At 49.0% G+C, this 22,635-nt stretch overlaps 1 protein-coding gene across 1 annotated transcript in view; it reads right to left on the bottom strand.

Moving 5' to 3' along the window:
• Window positions 1-22,635, bottom strand: part of PTH1R (parathyroid hormone 1 receptor) — a 94,590-nt gene that overhangs the window by 11,505 nt on the left and 60,450 nt on the right. Inside the window, exons 5-8 of the mRNA XM_084207968.1 lie at window positions 14,315-14,409; window positions 11,734-11,920; window positions 8,588-8,741; window positions 1,511-1,571 (exon numbers count right to left, since the gene is read on the bottom strand). Of these exons, the coding sequence (XP_084064094.1) occupies window positions 1,511-1,571; window positions 8,588-8,741; window positions 11,734-11,920; window positions 14,315-14,409 (497 nt within the window). The remainder of the gene's footprint in view (window positions 1-1,510; window positions 1,572-8,587; window positions 8,742-11,733; window positions 11,921-14,314; window positions 14,410-22,635) is intronic.

Genomic DNA, 22,635 nt, shown 5'->3' with positions numbered 1-22,635 from the left:
ACTGCTGCGGGATCACAGGATCCTGGGATGGATTGGGTTGGAAGGGACCTGAAAGGTGATTTAATTCCAAATCCCTGCCATGGAGAGAGGTTGCTCCAAGCCCTGTCCAACCTGGCCATGGACATTTCCAAGGATGAGGCAGCCACTGCCCTGTGCCAGGGCTTCCGCACCCTCACAGGGAAGAATTTTTCCCAAGATCCCATCTATCCTTGACCTCTGGCAGTGGGAAGCCATTCCCTGTGCCCTGTCCCTCCAGTTCCTGATGAATATTCCCCTCAGCTCCCCTGAGGGCCTCTTCACTCCAGCCATGTCCCTGCTCGTGGCAGGGGGCTGGATTGGGTGACCTTTAAAGGTCTTTTCCAAGCCAACCATTCCATGATTCCCCCTTGGAATAAACTGGCACAGCTTCCCATGGGGACAGGTGGTGATGGGGACGATGCTGGGGTTCCACACTCACTTCCTGGGGGTTTCCTTCAACCCTGCAGCCAAACTCCCCCAGAATAATTTATCTCCATCCCCCTATCCCAGTGAGGACTGGGAAGGCCCGTTGGGGATGTGGATGTTGGGATGTTTGTTGGGATGCAATCCTCCATCTGCCAAGAAGGGCCGGGCTCCATTTGCTCCCAGGAGTCTCCAGCAGCCACTGGAAAAGCTGACTCAGTGTTGGTTATTCTGCTGGAATTCTCTCCAGCTCTGGAGGCAGGAATGCCACAGGCTTTTCCTTATCTGATCCAGGTAACCCCCACATGGCATTGGCAGTTTTCCCAGGCCAGCTCCTCAGGGAAGGCGAGGCTGGAAAGCCACCAGCGCTCCCTGGAACCTCTGTGAGGATGAGCTGGTGTCACGGATGTGTCACCCTTCAGCAGCTCTGCTGATCCCCCTGCCCAAGCCTGGAGCTGAAATCCCCTCTGGAAAGCAGTGCCTTCCCATGCAGAGCCATTTGGGAATGCCCAGGGACCCTCAGATGGAGGATCCTGGGAACAGGGAAGCACTTGGGTGGTCAAGCCTGTGAGTTTTGGGGGAAAGGCCAGGTCGGACAGGGCTTGGAGCAACCTGGGATAGTGGAAGGAGTCCCTGCCCATGGCAGGGGGTGGAATGGGATGAGCTCTAAAGTCCCTTCCAACCCAAACCATCCTGGGATTGTAAAATCCACAGAGGAGTTACAGTTCTACCACCCCAACACCAAATTCTCTGACTGTGCTGCAGCTGCCGTGTCCCAAATTCATTCCTGCCCATTCAGGGTTTTAAGGACCCCTGTCTTGTCCCTGCCCAGCTGTGACACCGTCCCTTTATCCCCAGGGATAACAGCTGCAGGTATTCCCATTTACTGGATCCTGCAGAACAAAAGGAAAAATCATCCTTCCCTTCCATCCACCATCCTCCTCCAAAAGTTAATGATGTCAGAGTAGAATCCCAGCTTTGCCTGGCTTTTTTTTCCTTTTGAATTCACCCACAAATCCCACAAAACTTTGCATGTAAGAGGGAGAGAAGGAAACCCAGCGGGACTTACTCTGTGTCGGCCAGAGTGGCTCTGACGCTGGCCCACACTGTGACAAACACAGCAGGGAGTCCTGCAAAAGAACACAGGTGACACGAGGTCAGTGGGGACCCAGGGCTCCAAAATTCCAGGTGGAGTGGGGTAGGGGAAGGTGGAAGGAGCAGCTTTTGATTGTTCAGGCATAATTGAGCCTTGGAAAGGCTGAGCTTTCACATCTGAGAGCTGAACATGTTCAGTTTGGGGCGCTCACAACAAAGACATTGAGGGGCTGGAGCAGGTCCAGGAAGGAAAAGGAGTTGGGAAAGGTCTGGAAAACTCCTGAGGGAGCTGGGAAAGGGGCTCAGCCTGGAGCAAAGGAGGCTCAGGGGGCCCTTGTGGCTCTGCACAGCTCCTGACAGGAGGGGACAGCCAGGGGGTTGGGCTGTGCTCCAGGGAACAGGGACAGGAGCAGAGGGAACGGCCTCAAGGGCAGGGTCAGGGTGGAAATTGGGGAAATTCCTTCCCCAGAAGGGGCTGTTACACATTGGGACTGCCCAGGGCAGGGGGGAGTCCCCATCCCTGGAGGGATTTAAATCCCTGTGGATGTGGCACTTGGGGACAGGGTCAGGGGTGGCTGTGGCAGTGCTGGGAATGGTTGGACTCAATGATCTCTGGGGCCTGAGAGTGCTGGAACCTGAGAGGCTGAAACTGGCTTTGGCCAACTCATCCCATGGGAAGCAGAGAATTCTGCTCTGGAGCCAGGTTGGGAGGGCTGGAAATGTTCCCCTGGAGAAGGGAAGGCTCCAGGGAGAGCTCAGAGCCCCTGGCAGGGCCTGAAGGGGCTCCAGGAGAGCTGGAGAGGGACTGGGGACAAGGGATGGAGGGACAGGACACAGGGAATGGCTCCCACTGCCAGAGGGCAGGGATGGGTGGGAGATTGGGAATTGGGAATTCCCAGAGCAGCTGTGGCTGCCCCTGGATCCCTGGCAGTGCCCAAGGCCAGGCTGGACACTTGGAGCAGCCTGGGACAGTGGGAGGTGTCCCTGCCCATGGTAGAAGGTGGAATGGGATGATCCTCATGACCCCATCCAACCCAAACTATTCCATGTTTCCAATGGTTTTACGCAGGACACCTTCTCCAATATATTTCCTCCCTTCCTTCACATCAAGGAAAGGTAGAGCAGGAGTCAGGCTCCGACAGTTTCTCCCAGAAAATCCCTGGATGGATTGGAAGCTCCGCTAAATACGGGAGAGCTGCTGCACGAAGCAGAGAAGTGCTAAAATTTAGGATTATGCTTCCAAAATATCCAGCCAAAGGTTCAATCCCAAAGGAACCATCCTGATTTTAGCACAGCTACCCCAGGCCATCATCTTTTCCCTATGAAACGTGGAAAAAAATTTCCCCAATATCCAAATGCAACTTTGTATTTATTTTTCTTTAGGGTCCAGTTATTTGTACAACTGAGTCCCCTACTGGCTTCCCTTAAAAAGCAGGATCCAATCCACAGTAGCTTCTACAAATTTGGGAAGAATGACCCCTTTCAGGTGGAAAAAAAATTATTAAAAAATAAATAAAGGCGACATTTATCAGCGGGGACTGTGAAGAGGCTGTTCCCAGTCTAAGCTCACTGGGGCTCGGGGATAAACCCAGGCTTAACTTTCAGTATGCACTTAAGTCTCATTAGGGTGCTTAAAGGTTTTCCTGACCACGGGGTGTGGAGCAGGGACGGCTGTGTCCCAAACCCGGGGACAACGGGGCCCTTATCCAGGCTGGGAGCTGGGAATGCCGAGGTAATATAAGAAAGCATAAATAATTAAACACAGAGCCTCACTCAGGCCCAGCGCTCCTACAAAGCCACATTTATAAGGAATTCATCCCGCTCCACAATTCCCTGTGCTGCTGGCACTGGGAAGAAAATCCTTGACCTGTCGCTCTGGGAACTTGGAGAGAGGGAAGTGAGGGCTTGGGGAAGGTGACAGGCACCAGCTCTTTCCTCCTTCCTGCCATCCACCCGTTCCAGGCTCTGGAAAATCATCTAAGGTTTAAATGGATTGAATTTTTTGGTGCTCTTTCAGTTTATATCCACTGAGGAACTGCCATGTTGAAAGGCTGTCCATGGAATATTGGATATTCCCACTACAGCGAAGCTCTAAGTCCAAAGGATGGATTTTTTGGGAGACCTGGATATACTTGATGGGAATCTGTTCCTCTCTTGCCTGTCCTGAGTTTCAGAAGACACAATTCCCATTCTCACTAATCCTGTGCTGACTCTGAGCTCCCAGGCAACAATAAAACACCCAGGGGAAAACAGTTATCCCTAAAAATCCCAACATGTGCATGGATGGATGGATGATGGATGGATGGATGGATGGATGGATGGAGGGATGAATAGATGGATGATGGATGGATGGATGAATGGATGGATAATGGATGGATGGATGATGGATGGATGGATGGATGGATGGATGGATGGATGGATGGATGGATGGATGGATGGATGGATGGATGGATGATGGATGGATGATGGATGATGGATGGATGGATGGATGGATGGATGGATGGATGGATGGATGGATGGATGATGGATGGATGGATGGATGGATGGATGGATGGATGGATGGAGGATGGATGGATGGATGATGGATGGATGGATGGATGGATGGATGGATGGATGGATGGATGGAGGATGGATGACGGATGGATGGATGATGGATGGATGGATGGATGGATGGATGGATGGATGGATGGATGGATGGATGGAGGGAGGGATGGATGGATGGATGGATGGATGGATGGATGGATGGGTGGATGGATGGAGGATGGATGGATGGATGGATGGATGAATGAATGGAGGGATGAATAGATGGATCATGGATGGATGGATGAATGGATGGATGGGTGGATGATGGATGGATGATGGATAGAGGGATGAATAGATGGATGATGGATGGATGGATGGATGGATGGATGGATGGATGGATGGATGAATGAATGGAGGGATGAATAGATGGATCATGGATGGATGGATGAATGGATGGATAATGGATGGATGGATGGATGGATGGATGGATGGATGGATGATGAATGGATGGATGGATGGATGGATGGATGGATGGATGGAGGGATGAATAGATGGATGATGGATGGATGGATGCATGGATGGATGGATGGAGGATGGAGAGATAGATGATGGATGGATGGATGGATGGATGGATGGATGGATGGATGGATGGATGGATGGAGTCATGGATGTGCTCCCTGACTCCAGCCCAGCCCCCGCCGTGCCGTGAGTGACTTGTACAGAATCCACATTGTATGCGCTGTGCATTTCCAGCCACACACACAGTGTGTACAATGCAGGTGCTATAAAGTCAGGAATCTCCCCAGCAGCCGGAAAATGGGAAAGATCTCCTGGCCACCCCACCCCCTCTAGGGCTTTTCCCGTGTCCATGTCTCCCAGCAGCTGGAGAAATGGGTTTCATGCATGTGGAGTGAGGGAGCGACTGCTGGAAGGGAGTTTAGGAATAAAGACCTTGTGTAGGTCTGGGAATTCTGGTCTCAATTCCCTGGGATTTAAAAGCTTCTCTGAGGAACAATGCCTGTGTTTTATGAGTCCCTCTGTGTCCCTTTCTCTTGATGTTTAATGGGAATAGCAATAATACTTCTAAGGCCTCTGGTCCTGCTTGGTTCATATTTTTCAGGGCAGGATTATTCCTGCTTGGATAAACACGCAGGGCTCATCATCATGGATTTTCGGGGCACCTCCCACCATCCTTTGTAACTTTTCCAGGTGTCCCTGCAATCCCCAATTTGCTGCAATCCAGGGCAGCCCAGCCGTGTGTGTGGGAATTAACGCGGTGTGAAGGAAAAACGCCAATGGAATCAGCTTGGGTTTCCTGGCCGTTGGTCATGGTTCCTAAACTTCCTTCAAAAAACAGCTGCAGGGAGCTGGGAGTCTCCCAAGGGATTTATTGTTGCCCATAATGTCATTATTTATTTATTTTGGGTGGGTGCTGGCGTGGAAGGAGTTCCTTTCCATGCAGGGTCTCCCTTGGAAGAAGGGAGTCGAGGGCTTTGATGGAGCCTGTGCCAGAGAGGATGTGGATTGAAAATGCTGGACAGAAATCCACGGAGATGGCATCAAAGAATTGCTCTTTGTCCTGCTTTTCCCAGAAATAAGATGTTGTAGGGCGATTTTCGCTCCCTGTTTCCACCTTGGAGATTTCCAGGCAGGACAAATTCAATGCTGATTATTGCCAGAATATTCCAGTTTTGGGGGCAAATCTGTCTTTTCTGTGGAGTAACTATTTATCCCTGATTCCCTGTCACTCATTGCTGCGGTGTGGGCAGGATCCAGTGCCCGCTGCAGGGAGCTGGAATTTTTTCCACTGTCTCCGGTGGCTCCTGGATTGGTTTGCCCTTTCCAGTGCCCAAAAATTATCCAAACAATCCGCCTGAGCGGGTGCCTGTGTGGACATTATCATCCCAATCCAAACAAAGCAATCCCAACTGCCCCCGGAGGGGATCGTGTGTTCTCATTCCAGAGGAATTTCCACGGGGCAGCCTCAGGCTCCTGGAAGCCCAGGGATGCTGGCTGTTGTGACAGGTGTGACTCCAGCCCTGTGGTCGCTCTGATAAAATGATTATTCCCTGGCAGAACTTGGGAGAGCTAACGAGAGCAATCCCTGCCTGTCCCAACTTTTTCCCCTTTGGTTTTGCTTGTTAAACACATGGCATTATTTTCCAGCTGCTTCCCTCTCCTCCCGGATTCCCTCTGGGGAATTGCTTCTTTAAGCCTGCTCTTTGCAGTTTAATGTTATTTTTTTGAGAGGGAATTTTTACAGAGCCTGAAGGTTTGGAGGAAGATGAGTTTATTTCTCTTTTCTAATTTAATTTAGTTGGGGTTTTGTTCATTTGCTTTAGCAAAGAGGTGCCATCCAAAGCCCTCTCCGGCCCTCAGCAGCTGAGATAAGAAATGCCAAATCCCCAAAATAGAATCCCAGAAAGATCTGGGTGACGAGGGACCTTAAATCCCATCTCATTCCACCCCCTGCCACGGGCAGGGACAACTTCCACTGCCCCAGGTTGCTCCAAGCCCCATCAAATATCTCTTAATTTGCTGATTTTCCCCACATTTTTCCATCTGTCCAGGACCAGGCTTTTCCTGAGGGATGGATTCCCACTTTGGAATATTTCTATATTTCCACTTCCCATCGTTACCATCTGTCAGCACCAGCAGTTTCTGACCTATGGAGCAGCTGAACAGGAGGTTTGGAAGCAGCTCCTTCCCCGTGTCCCATTTAGGAAGGAGAAAGGCGGGAGAGAGCCCTGCCCTGGAGTACTGAATCCCAAAAATCTGCAATCCTTCATGAACTCAGTTCTGGGTTCCCTGCCTTGCTCTGAGCTCCTCCATTAGGGACAGCCACCAACTTTTTTCCACAAAAATCTCGTTCTGGAACGGGGGTGATGCACACCTGTACCTTGTCCTAAAAATGCAGTCAGGATGTGGCCAGGTGGATTTGGGATACGGAATTTGGGAAGTGGGGCTGAGCCAGGTAACCACAGCCCCCCTGGACAGGTTTTCCTGCCAATTCCTGCTTAAACCCACACCCCATTATCCTTCCTCACATCCTCGAGGATCATCGGAACATTCCCTGTTCTCCTCCCAACCTCCAGGCTCCGAGACAACTCTGGGCAGTTGTTTTATTGTCCCAGCACCTCGTAACTCCTGGGGAGCCAAAATTAAAGCCAGGAGGGAACAGAAATCCCATTCTCCTCCGAAATGTGCGTGCCCAAAACGTCTTCTCCTAATGAGCCCCTTCCCTGCACCCACATCCCGCCCCTTTCTCGTTACTCAGGGAAAAGATGCCCAAGTTGAAAGAAAAGGGAAATAAGAAACTCTTCCCCACAAATTGCAGGTTTCCAGTGGTGTTCCAAGGCTGGGGAGACCTCAAGGATTTGAACCAGCTGAGGTTTGAGGGAGGAAATCAGAGCTTGGGGCTCTCATTGGGAGCAGATGCTCAAAACCTCACACAGATTTCTGCCCCTCCAGCTCAGCACTGCTTTCTCAGCAGGAGATCCTGGGAAGAGGTGGGGATAAATCCCTGAAATTGGCTGTCCCATCCCAAATTCAGCCCTCACATTTCCTGCCCTGGAAGGTGGCAAAATGTGGGGGTGGTGAGGCACCACCAGAGATTTGTGGCTGCCCCTGGATCCCTGGAGTGTCCAAGGCCAGGCTGGACACTGGGACACCCTGGGACAGTGGGAGGTGTCCCTGCCATGGCAGGGGGGGCACTGGGTGGGATTTGAGGTCCCTCCCAACCCCAACCCATCCTGGGATTCCCTGGCTCTTTGTGCTGCCTCTTCAAGCCTGGGCTGATCCTTCTGGAGGGCCTGGAAGGGCCTCAGTGAAAACACCAGAATTCCAGAATGATAACACCACAATTCCAGAATGATTACACCGCAATTCCAGAATGATAAAGGCTTCCCAGTGCTGGAATTCGAAATATAAGGAATTCTTAGAATTTTGAATTTGTAAGTTAAAGTTTAGAGTTAAACATGGGATTTTATTTAAGACTTTAGAAAAGCTTTTAAATTTAGGTATTAAAAATAAAAATGTAGATTTATAGTTTAAAGTAAAGACACGTTAAACTAAGTAAAATAAAGTTTAGAGTTTTAGAGTTTACGACATAGAAAAAATAAAAGTAGTTATAGAAGTAAACAAAAAGATTTGAATATAGTATTATGTTTGTGTACTATAATATAATTACCTAAGAAAGTTTTTACTTTAATATGAGTAAAAATATTTAAAGATTAGGTTAAAAATATAAATATCTTTATTAATAGTGTTTTATTAATCAATAACTCCTAAAAAGTGTTTTAATTAAAGGTCTTATGATTAAAAAAAAAAAGTCCAATATTTCAAAACTCAAAACTCCCATCTCTAACTTATTCAAAACTCCCCACAAAAAAATTATCACATCCCAGGATGGAAAGCCTGTCCTTGCAAGAGCTGCTCATCCTTGCCTCCATCCCCTCTCCCATATTTCTGTACAGTTTCCTCCAGGAGCCACCTCCAAGAGGCTTTTCCAGGAGCAGCCATGACTTACCCCAGCCAAATAATGTGAATCCCCAGAGATATTTCTTCTCTGAGAAAAATGCCATGAAGATGAGGCTGTGGAGATAGAGCCCTTCCACCAGGATCCAGTAGTAATTGGTAGCCAGGAAGTAGAGGAAGAAGGTGACAGCTACTTTGCAGCCCACCTGCAGCGACCACAGAAGGACAGAGAAGGAAAACAGGGTGAAATTCTTGTGCTGCACCAACACCTTGAGGTGGGGTGGGGAACAGAGTGGAGAAAGGAATTAAATCAGAAAATTCTGTTTCAGGGTTTTTTATGAGGCGGAAATCTGTGGAGGAGCAGGAAAGATGAACTGCTGGGAAAAAACTCCTGAGCCAAGGATGGTTTTTCCTACAGCAGGTGAGTTGGGAAGTAGAGAAAAAGAGATGATGGCCTGATCCTGCTCTCTCCCAACCAGTGATGAGGGGCACTTCCTAGAGCAGTTGGGGTTCATCTTTCCCTGTGTTTCGTCTTTCCCCTCTCCTTCATCTTTTCCCCGTGTTCCTTGTCCATGTTGGAGGCCAAAGGGCCTTGGCCAAGCTGTCCCGGTCTGGGTGTCCTGCTGAAGTCACAGCACCTGGAATTACAACTCCTTCCTCAGGTCATGGAGAGACCGAGGAGGGATGGAGGGATGGAGTCACCCCATCCTGTCATGGATGCCCGTGCCAGGATCCTCCAGGGCTGTTTGTCTGTCCTCAACACCTGGCAACTGTTGGGAAGGCTCCTGCTGCCTTCGGAGCCAGGCGCTCCCAGGGCAAACTGGACCTTTAGGATTTTCCCTGGAAATTCCAAGGTGTCCCACCTGAGCTGCAAGGCAGGACATCTGGGAGAGACTTCCAGGACATTGTGGAGTTAAGGCTGAGCTCTCGCTCCGTGCTGAGCTGAAATCCTTTAATTTTTTGGAAGCAAAACCCTGCCTGTGGCCCAACATTCCCTTTGGACAAAGCCACCCTGCTTCCCAACTTCTCAGCTCCAGTGGAGAAAGGCTGCAAAATATTGGTGCCACTTTGGGATTAGTCAGTACAAAGCCAGCTCTTGTCAATGTGGATATCCTTGGAGTCTGGGAAGTTGGATTTCCCAGGAATTCTGTGGCTGCCACATCTCTTGTGCTGTCCCTTCCTTTAAGAGGAATGAAAAGGACTGACAGAAAATGCCAATAATAGTACCTTGTAAATAAAAAAGAGAATAAAAGAGATTTTTTTTTTATCCTGGCACAGCTCTTTTGCTAATTTTTTGTCCATCAATATACACGTCTGTACATATATTTGCGTACTGATAAGACATGCATACATGACATTAATTTTCTTTTATAGACAGAGGGAATTAAAATAGATGAATTAAAAATCCCCCTAAATTAATTAATATTTTTATATTTATAAAAAATTTCCATCTAGGTTTGATAATATTTTCTATATTTATTTTTTATATTATTGCCTCATGCAGGGAATGTGAGGCACTAATTGAAAAGTTCCCACTTCGTTTGGAAACAAAGAAATCCATTAATTGTCGCCTTCGTCGCTTGCTTGCCTTGCAATTCCAAGTAGTGAGAAATGCCATTAAATTCTAATATCCAAAGAATGCCATAGATTATCCTAATTATTCCTTATAACGAGCCCAGCAAGAGGAGAAACACCAAACAATGCAGTGAAACATTTTGTGTTCTTTCCAAAAAAAAAGAGAGTTTTGGAGCGTGTTGAGTGAATTAATGACACGGATGTCCGGGATGGGAAAGGAACACAATGACAGAGTTCCAGTTGGGACACTCGGGTGCACAGTGGGACATTCCCAAACCCTCTGATTTTTCACAGGGTGTTGCTGGTCCCTGGTTGTAGCACAGGCTGGGAAAGACTTGAGAAGCCAAGCAAATCCACAGGCAGGGAGTGGATCCCAGAATCCCTGAGGTTGGAAAGGACCTCCATGACCATTGAGTCCAAGCTGTGCATGATCCCCACCAGAGCACCGAGTGCCACATCCAGGAATTCCTGGGACACCTCCAGGGGTGGGCACTCCAAACCTCCCTGGGCAGTTCCAAGGCCTGAGCCCCCTTTCCATGGGGAAATTCCTGCTGTGCCCACCCCGAGCCTGCCCTGGCCCAGCCTGAGGCCGTTCCCTCTCCTCCTGTCCCTGTTCCCTGGGAGCACAGCCCAACCCCCCCGGCTGTCCCCTCCTGCCAGGAGCTGTGGGAAGTGAGAAGGTGCCATATCCAGGATTCCATGGGAAATCCACGATGGTACCAATGAGGAGGAGAGCCGAGAGCTTCAGGATGTGGGAAATGTGAGGATGGGCTTCATCCCCCCAAGCACATGGACAATGCAGATATTGCCATCAGAGATTTCTATAGATTGAAATCCCCGTGGAATTTTGGAGAAGAGTTCAACTGACCTCACTTCCCTTTTTATTTTGGGACGTTGACTCGTCTGCCTGGGTCGACTGCATTGACTGAACCCACCATAAATGGAGCCTGAGGTTCAGGTTGGACACTGGGAGGAATTTCCCCATGGAAAAGCTGCTCAGGCCTTGGAAGGGGCAGCCAGGGAGGTTTGGAGTCGCCATCACTGGAAGTGTCCAAGGAATTCCTGGATGTGGCACTCAGTGCTCTGGGCTGGGGACAAGGCTGGGATTGGGGACCCACCAGCAATTCCAAGGTTGGATGATCTTGGAATTCTTTTCCAAGACAAAAATTCTGTCTGAGGCCCCTTTCATAGACACCACCTCCTCTTTGTAGATGAGCCCCACCCTTTGACACCACATCCTCCCCACATTTTCCCTTCCAAAATGTCTTTTTTTCCATATGGGAGGGACAAAAGTCCAGCATTCCACATCTGTGGAAGTGTTGTGAGCCAAGCTGGATGTGCCTTGTGCTGGGATGGTCAGGAATGCTTCTACAGCCATAAATTCCAGGGGGTATCAGGGGAATGTAGATGGCAATCAAACCATCAGCCTTGACCACCACAGGAGCAGCTTTTCCTCAGCTCAGGAATTGGGAATCCCTCTGAACCAACGGACTGAGAATGGGAAAGGCCGGGAAGAAGCTGTGAAAGATGAGCAAGGTGGAAAACTCCCCAAAAGAGGACAAGTGTTGAACTGAGAGGACAAAGACACGAATCCTGGCAAAGCAGTGCTCTGGGAACACTCACAAACTGCGATTTATCCGCTGGAGGTGCTTCCGTGATGGATTTCAAGTCCTCCTCGGAGATCCGCTCCATCTCCTCCAGGGCTGACCCGGAGTACAGGACCGCGTCCTTCACGAAGATGCTGACGGCCCTCAGCATGAAGGACACAAACAGGTGCATGTGGATGTAGTTCCTAGTGCAGTGCAAACGTCTGGAAGAGGAGAGGAAGGATTGGGAAGTTCAGTCCAGCTGCAGGATGGAGCCAGGGCCACTTCTGGCTCTGCAGAGCCCCAGCTCCTCCCACTGGCACCGTGTCCCTGTGGGGAGCGGAGCGATGGTCGCGGCTCCCTGCTCTCCCGTGGGGTTGGGAAACGGATTAGTGCCTTCTCCAGGGGCTTCAGGGAATCATGGAATGGTTTGGGATGGATGGGACTTCAAGCCCATCCAGTCCCACCCCCTGCCATAGGCAGGGACACCTCCCACTGTCCCAGGCTGCTCCAAGCCCCGTCCAACCTGGCTTTGGGCACTTCCAGGGATCCAGGGGCAGCCACAGCTGCTCTGGGCACCCTGTGCCAGAGCCTGCCCACCCTCCCAGCCAGGAATTCCTTCCTAAAATCTGCTCTAACCCTGCCCTCTGGCAGTGGGAAGCCATTCCCTCTCTCCTATCCACTCCTGCCCTTGGATTCCAGAGGCTCCAGAACTTGGGGCCACTGGAAACCTCGCAGAGCTTCCTGTAAACCATTGATTTTTTTGTCCAGCTCAATTTAGGAGCAACTCCAGCAGTAACTCGGGTGCGCTGGGCTGTTGTCCCTGTTTTCCTGTGAATGTCATCCTTTGGAGCAGTTTGTGGGCTCCACCCCAGCAATGGCAGCAGTGACCCCACAAATCCCAGTTGTAAAGCGCTTTAAGGTCCTTTTTGGAGGAAAAGCTTTTTTGGGGATGGTGAGAGGTGAATGGGTCAGAGCCAGGAAGAAGAGGTGTGTTTCGGAATCAGGAATCAGGATTTAGGGAAGAAGGAACTGACCTCTTGGGGTCCCCTCTGTCCTCTGGAGCTCTGGTGCCTGGATTTATGAATGGATTTATATTCCTCTTAAATCCCAATAATCAGCACTAATTAAAGGCTGTGTTTTTATCCCTTTTGCAGGATGTTATGATAACAACACCAGTTGTTCTCTGAGCTTTTATAATCCAAATCACTCCAAGTGGAACTGATGAGGTTTATTAAATGAGGATTGGCTTTGTTCCCTGCATTTGAAAGGGAGTCAATGAATCTCTGGATTATCGAGGATAAAATCTGGCTTGATCCCTGCTGCTGCTCTGATCCTTGGGATAAAGATGCTCCTGCACAGTTGCCCAGGTGGTGGTCTGGGCTGGAAATGAAGTGGGATTAAGATAAGGATAAAGAAAAACCAGGAATTCTCTCGCAGACGTGGACACGGAATATTTTAACAACCTTGCCAGTGTCCAGTGGGAAATGAAATGGAGGGAAAAGGTTGGGAGAACAAGAGTGTGGTGGAGGGACGGGGTCTGCAGTGCCCTTTGGGTTTGGTCTGTCGTGGATTTGGGATTTGCTGTCCAAGCAAACCCCCCTGACACCTTTTGCTGTCTGCTGAGAGCGCTGAGCACTTTCAGAGCCCAAAGCCAGTGTTCCGCGTCCAGGGCTTGGCTCAAGCTTCCCAAATCCCTCTGCAGACACCACGTGGCTGTTTTGGCCCCCACCAGCTCTTGTCCAGGTCCTGCTGCCTTTTTAGGAGAAGACACGAGCAGACCTCGAAGGGAAGCAAATGTGGGGCTCAGGGTTTGGGGTCACCCTGCTCTATGGGGTCACCAGATAGAGAACATTCCCAAAGGACAAATCCCTGGAAGTGGGTGACACCTTTCATCCCTCCCATCCCACGCTGTCTGTGCCAGCAAGAATCCCAGAATGGTTTGGACTGGAAGGGACCATAAATATCATCCCATTCCAACGCCGGCACCTCCCACTATCCCAGGCTGCTCCAAGCCCTGTCCAACCTGGCCTTGGACACTTCCAGGGATGGAAGCTGCAACACTGCACTGAGGAATGGATAATGAGGGTTCAAAGTGGTATTTAGGGACAGTGGGAAGGGAGGGGACACAATGGAGTCAGGAGGGTCAGTTTTGGATCCCTGGGAAGAACAGCAGTGTGGGGAGGTTGGAGGAATCACCCTGGGAGTTTTCCATCCCTTTCAACTGGTTTATCCTTCAGGAACATTTGGACTTAGAATGGGATTTCCCTCAGGGAATCTTATTTCTCTGCAAATCAGCCATCCAAAGCTAAGCCAGTCACCTGCAGGGACGACAGGGACAGAAAATCCTGGAGAGTCTTCCAAGGAATTCCTGGAGACACCCCTCTTCCCATTTGCTACAAAGAGGGCCTGGAAAACTCCACCTGAGGGAAGTGGAAGGAGTTGCAAAATCCCACCCATCATCCCCCAGGAAGATTGCCCTGGGATACCCTAAAACAGCCCAAATCAGAGATGCCACCACCACCGGTGGCCTCCTGAACTGCGCCACCCCAATTTTATCCTTCCGGAAAAACCCGCGGCTTCTCCGGTGTCGCTTAGGTAAAAACAGAGCCGCCTACCTGAAGTATCCCAGGATAAGGACAGCAACTGTGAGGGATCCCAGGGAGATGGAGTATCCAACAGTATAAATCAAATAGAGGCGATCAAAGACCTCCTGCAGCAGAAACGATGGAGAAAACAGCGTCACACGGGGAACGCGGCCCTCCTGCACCACACAACCCTGGCAGCACGCAGAGCCCAGATCCTTCGGGAATCCCGTCTTTTTTGGCAGCTTGGGAAGTGGGGTTTGTGCTCCCTGAGGTGGGGAGGTGGGATTTTCCCAAGGGATACGTGATGGAGCGGAGTTAATCCCATCCCTGGGAGTTCCGCTGCGTTTTCATCCCAAAGGAACCCAAAGTGGTCCCAACACAGCGACAAACTCCTGGCGCAATTCAGGGATCACTTGGGAATTTTCACCTGGACAAAATGCCTGCTGAGCTGGGGATTTGGCAAGGGATTTATGATGGAGTGGGGTTCATCCCATACCTGGGAGTTTCGTGACATTTTCATCCCAAAGGAACCCAAAGCGCTTTACAAACTCCTGGCCCCGTCCAGGGATCACTCGGGAATTTTCACCTGGATGAAATGCCTGCTGAACTGGGAATTTTGCTGGAATTGCACAATTTAGCCATTGCTGGATGACTGATGTCCAGCCTGGGGGAGCGTAACCCACACCAGAAAGCAGGGGAAGGAAATACTTTGGCTATGGCATATGAGGAAAAAAAAAATCACCTGCATTTATTTTTTCCCTTTTTTAATTCCCAAGCAGCCTCTGCCTGTGGTTATCCATTCCAGACACAACCTGAGCTTGCCAAAATCCCATTGGAAAAGGCTCTGTCACAGAAGAGTTCTTAATAATTAATCGTTTAGGAAGTTTTAGGTTGTTATTTTCCAAAGCTGGCCTTGAAACCCTGAGGTTTCCATTAAATATTGGGATATTTTCCTTGATCCTGCAGCTGAACTCAGGGATTCCATGGAAGGGTTAAAATGCCTGCCCCCATCCCAGCCTGTCCTGCCTTTCCCAGACTGATTTTAGCAAAAAATCCCAAAAAAACCCAACCAATTCAGCACCTTTCTCCTCATTCCCTCCTTTCCCTCGCCCTGCCCACGGGGCTGCAGTAACGTCAGGAATGCTGGGCTCTGAATGACAGCTCTGATTGGGACTTGAGGCTTGGAACGCTGTCCTGGAATGCCAAACCTCAGCCCTATTACATCAGAATCCGCAGATTTGGGAATGTTTCTCTGCGGTTTGCACTGGAGGAGCGAAGCCCTTGCCAATATTAATTTACTGAGTGTGTCTGTGCGTATTTATGGGATATTTTTATAGATTTTTATAGATCTGTCTGTGCAGGCAGCAGGCCCTGAAAAGCCAAGAAGAAGAGATTTCAAAGCTTTCAGGGAAAAATATCCTGGTGTGATTTTCCTGCTGCCAAGCTGGAATCCTCTCGGAGCTGGAAAATGCTTGCCTCCATAGTAAAAAAATGAAATAATAATAATTAATAATAATAGTAATAATAATCATCTCACTCCTAGGTGGAATTGTCAGTAAAACAAAAGTTGTGAGGCCTTAACAAAACATCCCTGAGCCCCATTCAGAAATTTCACTGGGAAGATCCACGTTCCTATGGGTGGGAATGTCCTTGGGAAGAGCCTCTGGATTGGCAGGAGGTTTTGGAAAGTTGAGTGCTCTGACTGACCACAGGGCCTCTCTTTGAAAGGAGGTTGAGCACCAAGAGCCAAGACACAGAAAGCCTCTCCTGGAGCCCTCCTTGGAGGAGGAGGTGCCCCAAATCCCACCTGGAGTCACTCTGGAACGCCCTTGGGAAATGTGATTTCTTGGAAGGGTACTCAGATCCTTGGGGAAACCCTTTGGAGCAAAAAACTGAGGTTCTCCACTTCCACTTCTCCTCACTTGGAGCTCAGGACTGGTAGTTCCCAGGAGCTTTTCCTCCCTGGATTTACCCATGAAGGGACAAAATCTCCCAAGGAGTTCCATGCATCCCAAAGGAGCTCCCAGATCCATGAAAACCACAACAAACAACCAGGGATGATCCTCCAGGTAGGAAGATACTGAATGATCTGCCAAATGCAACAATGATCCCCATGGTCTGAGGAGCTGAGATGGATGGGAAGTCAAATAATTCCCAGAAAAACACAAAGGCCACGATGGCCAAGCCGTGGACACAACCTGGAGATCCATCACTCCAGGAAGTTCCCTGGAAGCCTCCTGGAAGTCTCCCTGAGGAGACACTGACCATCCCTGGTCATCCCTTGTTGGAAGAGAACAAACCTGGCCTTGCCACGAGATCCTGGTCTATAAACCAGGTAACTGAACCAGTGTGATTCAATTTAATTACAATTTAATCAGAATATTCAGGGCTTTGAGCAACCGGGGCTGGTGGAGGTGTCACTGCCCACGACACAGAGCTGGAACTGGCTGGGCTTCAAGGTCTCTTCCAACCCCAAGCAGTTCAGGATTCCAGGATTCCATGAATTAGATCCCTGCAGGAACCCTCCACTCTTTCAACTCTTGGCACGTGTGCAAAAGGAAAACCAGACAGAGCAGGAATTTTCTGGTGGCAAATCCGATCCTGAGTTTCGTGGAGCTGTATCCAAATTTTTCCTTTCATCCTTTTTATTCCCCTTTAGCAAGACACCAGCAGCACTTGGGCTGTGAAGCTGGGGGGGATCCAGTATTTTTTGAGGAATGGGAAGGCTGTGAAGAGTGGGATCAGCAGCACAGGGAAGCATAAATAAGGATTTTCCAGATGGAATTTCTGCAAAGTTTCTCCAAGCTGCTGATTCAGATGTTGTTAAGGACACGTTTGGAATCGGGGTTTGCTGCTTTGAGCGATAAACAAAGCCAGAAAATCTCTGTCCTTGCTTTCCTTGTATTTTTTTTTTTTTTTTTACAGTAAAATGGGACTAAATAAAAAGCTAAATGGGGTAGTCACAAAATGGGATATTCACAAAATGGGATAGTCACAGAAGGCACGGAACAGGCACTGATTTCCAAAGCCTCAGGGAAAGCTTTGAGTGTTGCTGACCCTGTTCCTGCAGGACTGTTCCCCTCATCCACAGAGATTCCAGGCTCTTAAATCCTCCCAGTCTGGGATCAGTTCTCACAAAAGAGCCCCAATTTAGCCTCAGACACTCCAATTTACTCTCAGACACCCCAATTTAGACACGCATGTCATAAAAATCATCTTTAAGTTCCTTTCCAGCCCAAACCATTCCGGGAGTCTCGGATTCTATTTCCAGGAACGCACCAGACCAAATCCATAGGCACGGAATGGGGACGGCACCTCGGGGTTAATTGAAATTAGGAGCAAAACAACTCCCAGATAAGTTTTTTTATTCCTCCCCAGACTTTAAAACCTCTGCCCGTGTCCTGCTGCAAACGCCTGACACTTTGCTGACATCCCTTTGTGGAAATCAGGGATAAAACAATCCAAACCCGTTCCTGTGCCGTCACTTTGAGGCTCCACAAAGTCCTTTGCTTTTCCCAGCACCCCAGAGAGCTCCAGGACTGCTGCTTGGAACAATGGGGTTTAGATAAAGCAGCCCTGCAACACGCTGGGCCCTTCCCATTGTGTTTGGGAGGGGATGGATTCTCCAGGCCCCCCCGAATTCCCGGGAAGCCGTAAAACCCTCACGCTACAGACAAGCGGGAGCAGATGAAGACAGGATTGGGGCTGGATCTGAGGATGGCCCATCCTGCTGGTGGTGGTTCCCAAGCTGAGCCAACCTCCCAAGTTGTTGGCTCTGACTCCCCTGTCCCGGGATTTTGGGAGGTGGAGGTCCCATTCACCCTTCAGCTCACCCTTGCAAAGGGGATGGGTTGGACCTGCTTTAAAACCAGCTGTGTTTGGCATCCCTGCCCTTTTGGGGGAGAGGGGAGTGGGGGAAATTCCTGGGTTTTGACCCAAACGTGCCATTGCTGCTGCTGCTGTCGGAAAAAGTGACCTGAGAGATGATCCTGCTGCTGTTGGCTGGATGTGGGGAAGGTAAAGGAGCCACAGCCTGTGGTTGTATGGAATTCGGGGAGAAATGGGCAAAAAAAGCTGCCTGAGGTTCATCCCTGTCATTTGTGCTGCATTTTGAGGAGCTCCAGGAATACAGGTCACCCTCCCTGCTGGTTTTAAGGGAATTCAGGGAACAAAGGAGAAGGGCCAGGCCAAAGGTCCTTTTAAATCTGCTCCCCATCTCCTTCATGGCCAGGAAGGGGTGATTAGGGAAGAGTGTGGGAACAGAACAAATCCACAATGATGATGAGCTGCTGAAGGAAATCCAGAGGAGGTCACAGAGCTGCTCCTGGGCTGGAGCCCCACTGCTCTGGAGCCAGGCTGGAGAGCTGGGAATGTTCACCTGGGGAAGATGAGGATCCAGGGAGAGCTCAAAGACCCTGGCAGGGCCTGGAGGGCTCCAGGAGAGCTGGAGAGGGACTGGGGACAAGGGATGGAGGGACAGGATGAGGGGATTGGGTTCAAATTGAAAGAGAGTCGATTTAGATGGGATACTGGGAATGAATTCCTCCCTGGGAGGCATGGGAATGGAATTCCCAGAGAAGCTGTGGCTGCCCCTGAATCCCTGGAAGTGCCCAAGGCCAGGTTGGACAGGGCTTAGAGCAGCCTGGGATGGTGGGAGGTGTCCCTGCCAAGAGGGACAAGACCCCCCAGTGCCACCCCTGCCATGGCAGGGACATCTCCCACTATCCCAGGCTGCTCCCAAGCCCCATCCAACCCATCCAACCTGGCCCTGGGCGCTTCCAGCTGATTGCTCCCTCCCTCTATAACATTATCCAGAAAGAATTTGGGGAAACACTTCTCTGGCCTGCTTCATCCCACCTGGCCAAAGGAGGACTCGGCCTCCAGGGCTGCCAGTTCCCATCCTGGTGATTTTCCCTGAGGAAGCAGCCCAGGAGCTGTTGCTCCCGGGGCAGTTACGAGCTGTTAATTCTGCAGGCTCTGATGGCTTTAGCACACTTTGCTCTTTGCAGAGAGCGGTTTCCGAGCTGCTCTGGGTGAAATAATCCCCATTTATTCGGGGCAGGACACCAGCTTGCTCTGGGGCCCTCTGTTTGCTGCTTTGGCCAATCTTAAAATTATCCCAGTGTGGCTAAAATGGGAAAACTCCCCACCTAAACAAACATCCCTGGCTGGAGATGTGTGCAGGCACGTGGTGTTTATTTAGGGGTGGATATCTCCAGCTATCTATAGGTCCAGGCCTATTTCCAGAGATAGCCAGAAAATCCATATATTTATAGCCACAGACAGTTGGTTTGCTTTCTTTTTTTTTCTTTTTTTTTTTTCTAAAAGCCCAGTTTCTTAAAATTCCCTCTGGTTGCATCTGCTCGGAGTCAGCCACGATCTCCTGGCAAAACCTTGGGTAAATGCAGCTGTTGGTGGTGACGCAAAGATGCTGCTCCCCAGGGAGGGAAATAATAATAGAAAACCATCTCTCGCTCAAGACAACGGCTCCATGAGGCCAAATTCCCCCGTTCTGACATCTCTGGACAGATTTACTCCATGGAAAAGAGATATCAAAGGAAGGTTTATTAATCCCAGGGCTGCAGGGCCACACTTAAGAGGACTTGTGTGCTCTCCGTGAGTAAAGGCACCAGCACACTGAGGGAAAAATGCAATTTTTTCCCCCCTCTTTTATTTCCAGAGTGGTTTTCATACCCCAAGGCCCGAGAGACCTGCAGAGGATGCACAGATGGTGCTTCATTTGTCACCAGAATTCAGCCACCTCTGTGATAAAATCAGGGAATCTCACGACAAGGCACAGGATCGCTGAGAGGGCAGGGCTGAGGAAAAGACCTCTTGCAAATAGAAGGAGGATAATAATAATAATAACAATAATAATATTTATTATTATTATTATTATTATTATTATTATTATTATTATTATTATTATTATTATTATATAAATAAATAAATAAATGTATGTTGTTGAAAATCTACTCCATGAAAAAGAGATATCAAAGGAAGGTTTATTAATCCCAGGGCTGCAGTGCCACATTTAATGTGACAAGAGGCCTTGTGTGCTCTCTGTGACTAAAGGCACCAGCACACTGAGGGAAAAAGAACATTTTTTTCCCCCTCTTTTATTTCCAGAGTGGTTTTCATACCCCAAGGCCCGAGAGACCTGCAGAGGATGCACTTTATTTGTCACAATAATTCAGCATTTGTGATAAAATCAGGGAGCTCCGTGACAAGGCACAGAATCGCTGAGGCAAGGAAGAAACAGCTTGCAAATATAAAGTTAATAATTAGAATAAGAATAAAAATTGATCAGTAAATGTCATTAAAAAGCATTTGTTGATCAAGATATGATTTCAAAGCTGGGAGAGAGATCAATTTTTTCCATGTTCTTTGCCCTAGGTAAGCACCACTTCAAGTAAGATCAGCCTGGTCATTTAATCTGAACACTGATGATGGTTTAATTTGTCTTAATAATAAATATTATTCACCTTTGTAGCTATGACAGAAAATTCTTGGCAAAAGATGCCTCAACTTTGGTGACAGAATGATGAGGGTTTTGGGATGGGTTATTAAAACAGCTCCTTAAGGGAGAGATCATGAGGAGCAGTAATTTTCCAAGAGGTTGAGAATAAAAACGAGGTGAAATCTCCTGTAAATGTCTCTGCTGGGGAGCACAGCCCTGTGCTGTAACCCCCCTGTTGTAGGAGCCCTGGCTGCTGAGAATTTCAGATTTCTGTGCTGCCAGGCACTGACCCCCCAGAGAACACTGCACTGACCTGAGGCCGTGGAGAAGCTTCCAGAATGGAATGGCAGAACTGGGATTGTGGGTGTGGAGTTTGGATAGAAGTGTGTGATATCATAGGGTGGGAAACTCAGAGTTTAAGGGTTTAGAATATGGGAATGGATATAAAGCAAGAGGGAGGCTTTGGGGCGGAGGCTGCTCCTCCTTCTCCTTCTCCTTCTCCTTCTCCTTCTCCTTCTCCTTCTCCTTCTCCTTCTCCTTCTCCTTCTCCTTCTCCTTCTCCTTCTCCTTCTCCTTCTCCTTCTCCTTCTCCTTCTCCTTCTCCTTCTCCTTCTCCTTCTCCTTCTCCTTCTCCTTCTTCTCCTTCTCCTTCTTCTTTTTTCTTCTTTCTTCTTCTTCTCCACCTTCTTCACCTTCTTTTTCTACACCTCCCTCTCCATGGGTTTGGGTGGTTTTGTGTAATTGGATAAAAAAGTCCCCATTGCAGCCATGGGTGGTTGGTTATTGGGTTAAAAGTGAAAATAATTGAGGTGTCATTTCTTAATTGGACAGTTGATCCTTCAAGGGCCTTGCAGAGAGAGATGGGGCTGCATTTTTAGTTTGTGAGAGTGAAGTGCTGCAGAGCTCAGGGTTTGTGAGAGTGTGACAGAGATAAGAGCTGATAAACATCTGAGTCCCAACAAGAAATTCCATCTCACACATTTAATCCTGACCCTGGCAAAAAGAAGCAAAGACTCCTCACCCTATGACCACTCAGAAGGCACAGACAGTCAGGCACATCAAACCCACCACAGGAGATTTTGCTTTCAGCCTTTTAAATCACCCTGGAGGTGGAAAGTCTCAATTTTTTCCTTGTGGTGAAAAATAAATAAAAATCAGAAACTCGTTTTTCTTTGTGCCCTTCCTTTAGCAAGTCACCCTGACAAGTCCTGCCAGTGGGAGGTTAAAAAGGAAGGGTGTCCTTTCCCTAGGGGATATCTTGGAAATCAGCTGGACAATTCCCACCCCAGGGTGTGGCTGAGGGCAGCGGGATGGGGGAGATGATTTCAGAGAGGTCAAAAGTTTGTGCATTGATCAAAGTGCTCCATGACCCCAACCCCTGCTCCAGCACCTTCCTGGAAAACTCCAGGGCTGAAAGAGTTCTTTCCACTGTGAACTGGGAAAATCCCACCAAACTGCTTCTGGAAGGTAACATCATCCAGGTCTTTGCTGGAGTGGCTGGAGCAGCCCCCAGTAGAGCAACCTTCTGCTCCTTGTCCACATGAGAGAAAACACTCAGCAGCTCAAAGAACTCATTTCCTCCTTTCCCTCATTTCCTTATTTTCCTAAACCACTTCATTCATGAGTTGCTTCACTCTTAAGGAGAAAAAAAGCAACAACAACAACAAGCAACAAAATAACACCCCCAAAACAAAAACAAACCAAAACAAAAACCAACCAACCAACCAAAAAAAAAACCAAACTAAAAAAACAAAACAAAACCTAAACAAAAACAACCGCAACTGCAAAAAGCCCCACTCTGTGGTTAAATTTAAAATTAAGAACATTGTCCCAGTGGGCCCCTGGATCATCCTCCAGGAAGCTGTGGTTAGATCCTTATCTCCAGCTGTCT

The sequence above is a fragment of the Fringilla coelebs genome (genome assembly GCF_963513975.1).
Source record: "Fringilla coelebs genome assembly, chromosome: 1".
Lineage (NCBI taxonomy): Eukaryota > Metazoa > Chordata > Aves > Passeriformes > Fringillidae > Fringilla > Fringilla coelebs.
This window is presented reverse-complemented; position numbering and strand designations above follow the sequence as displayed.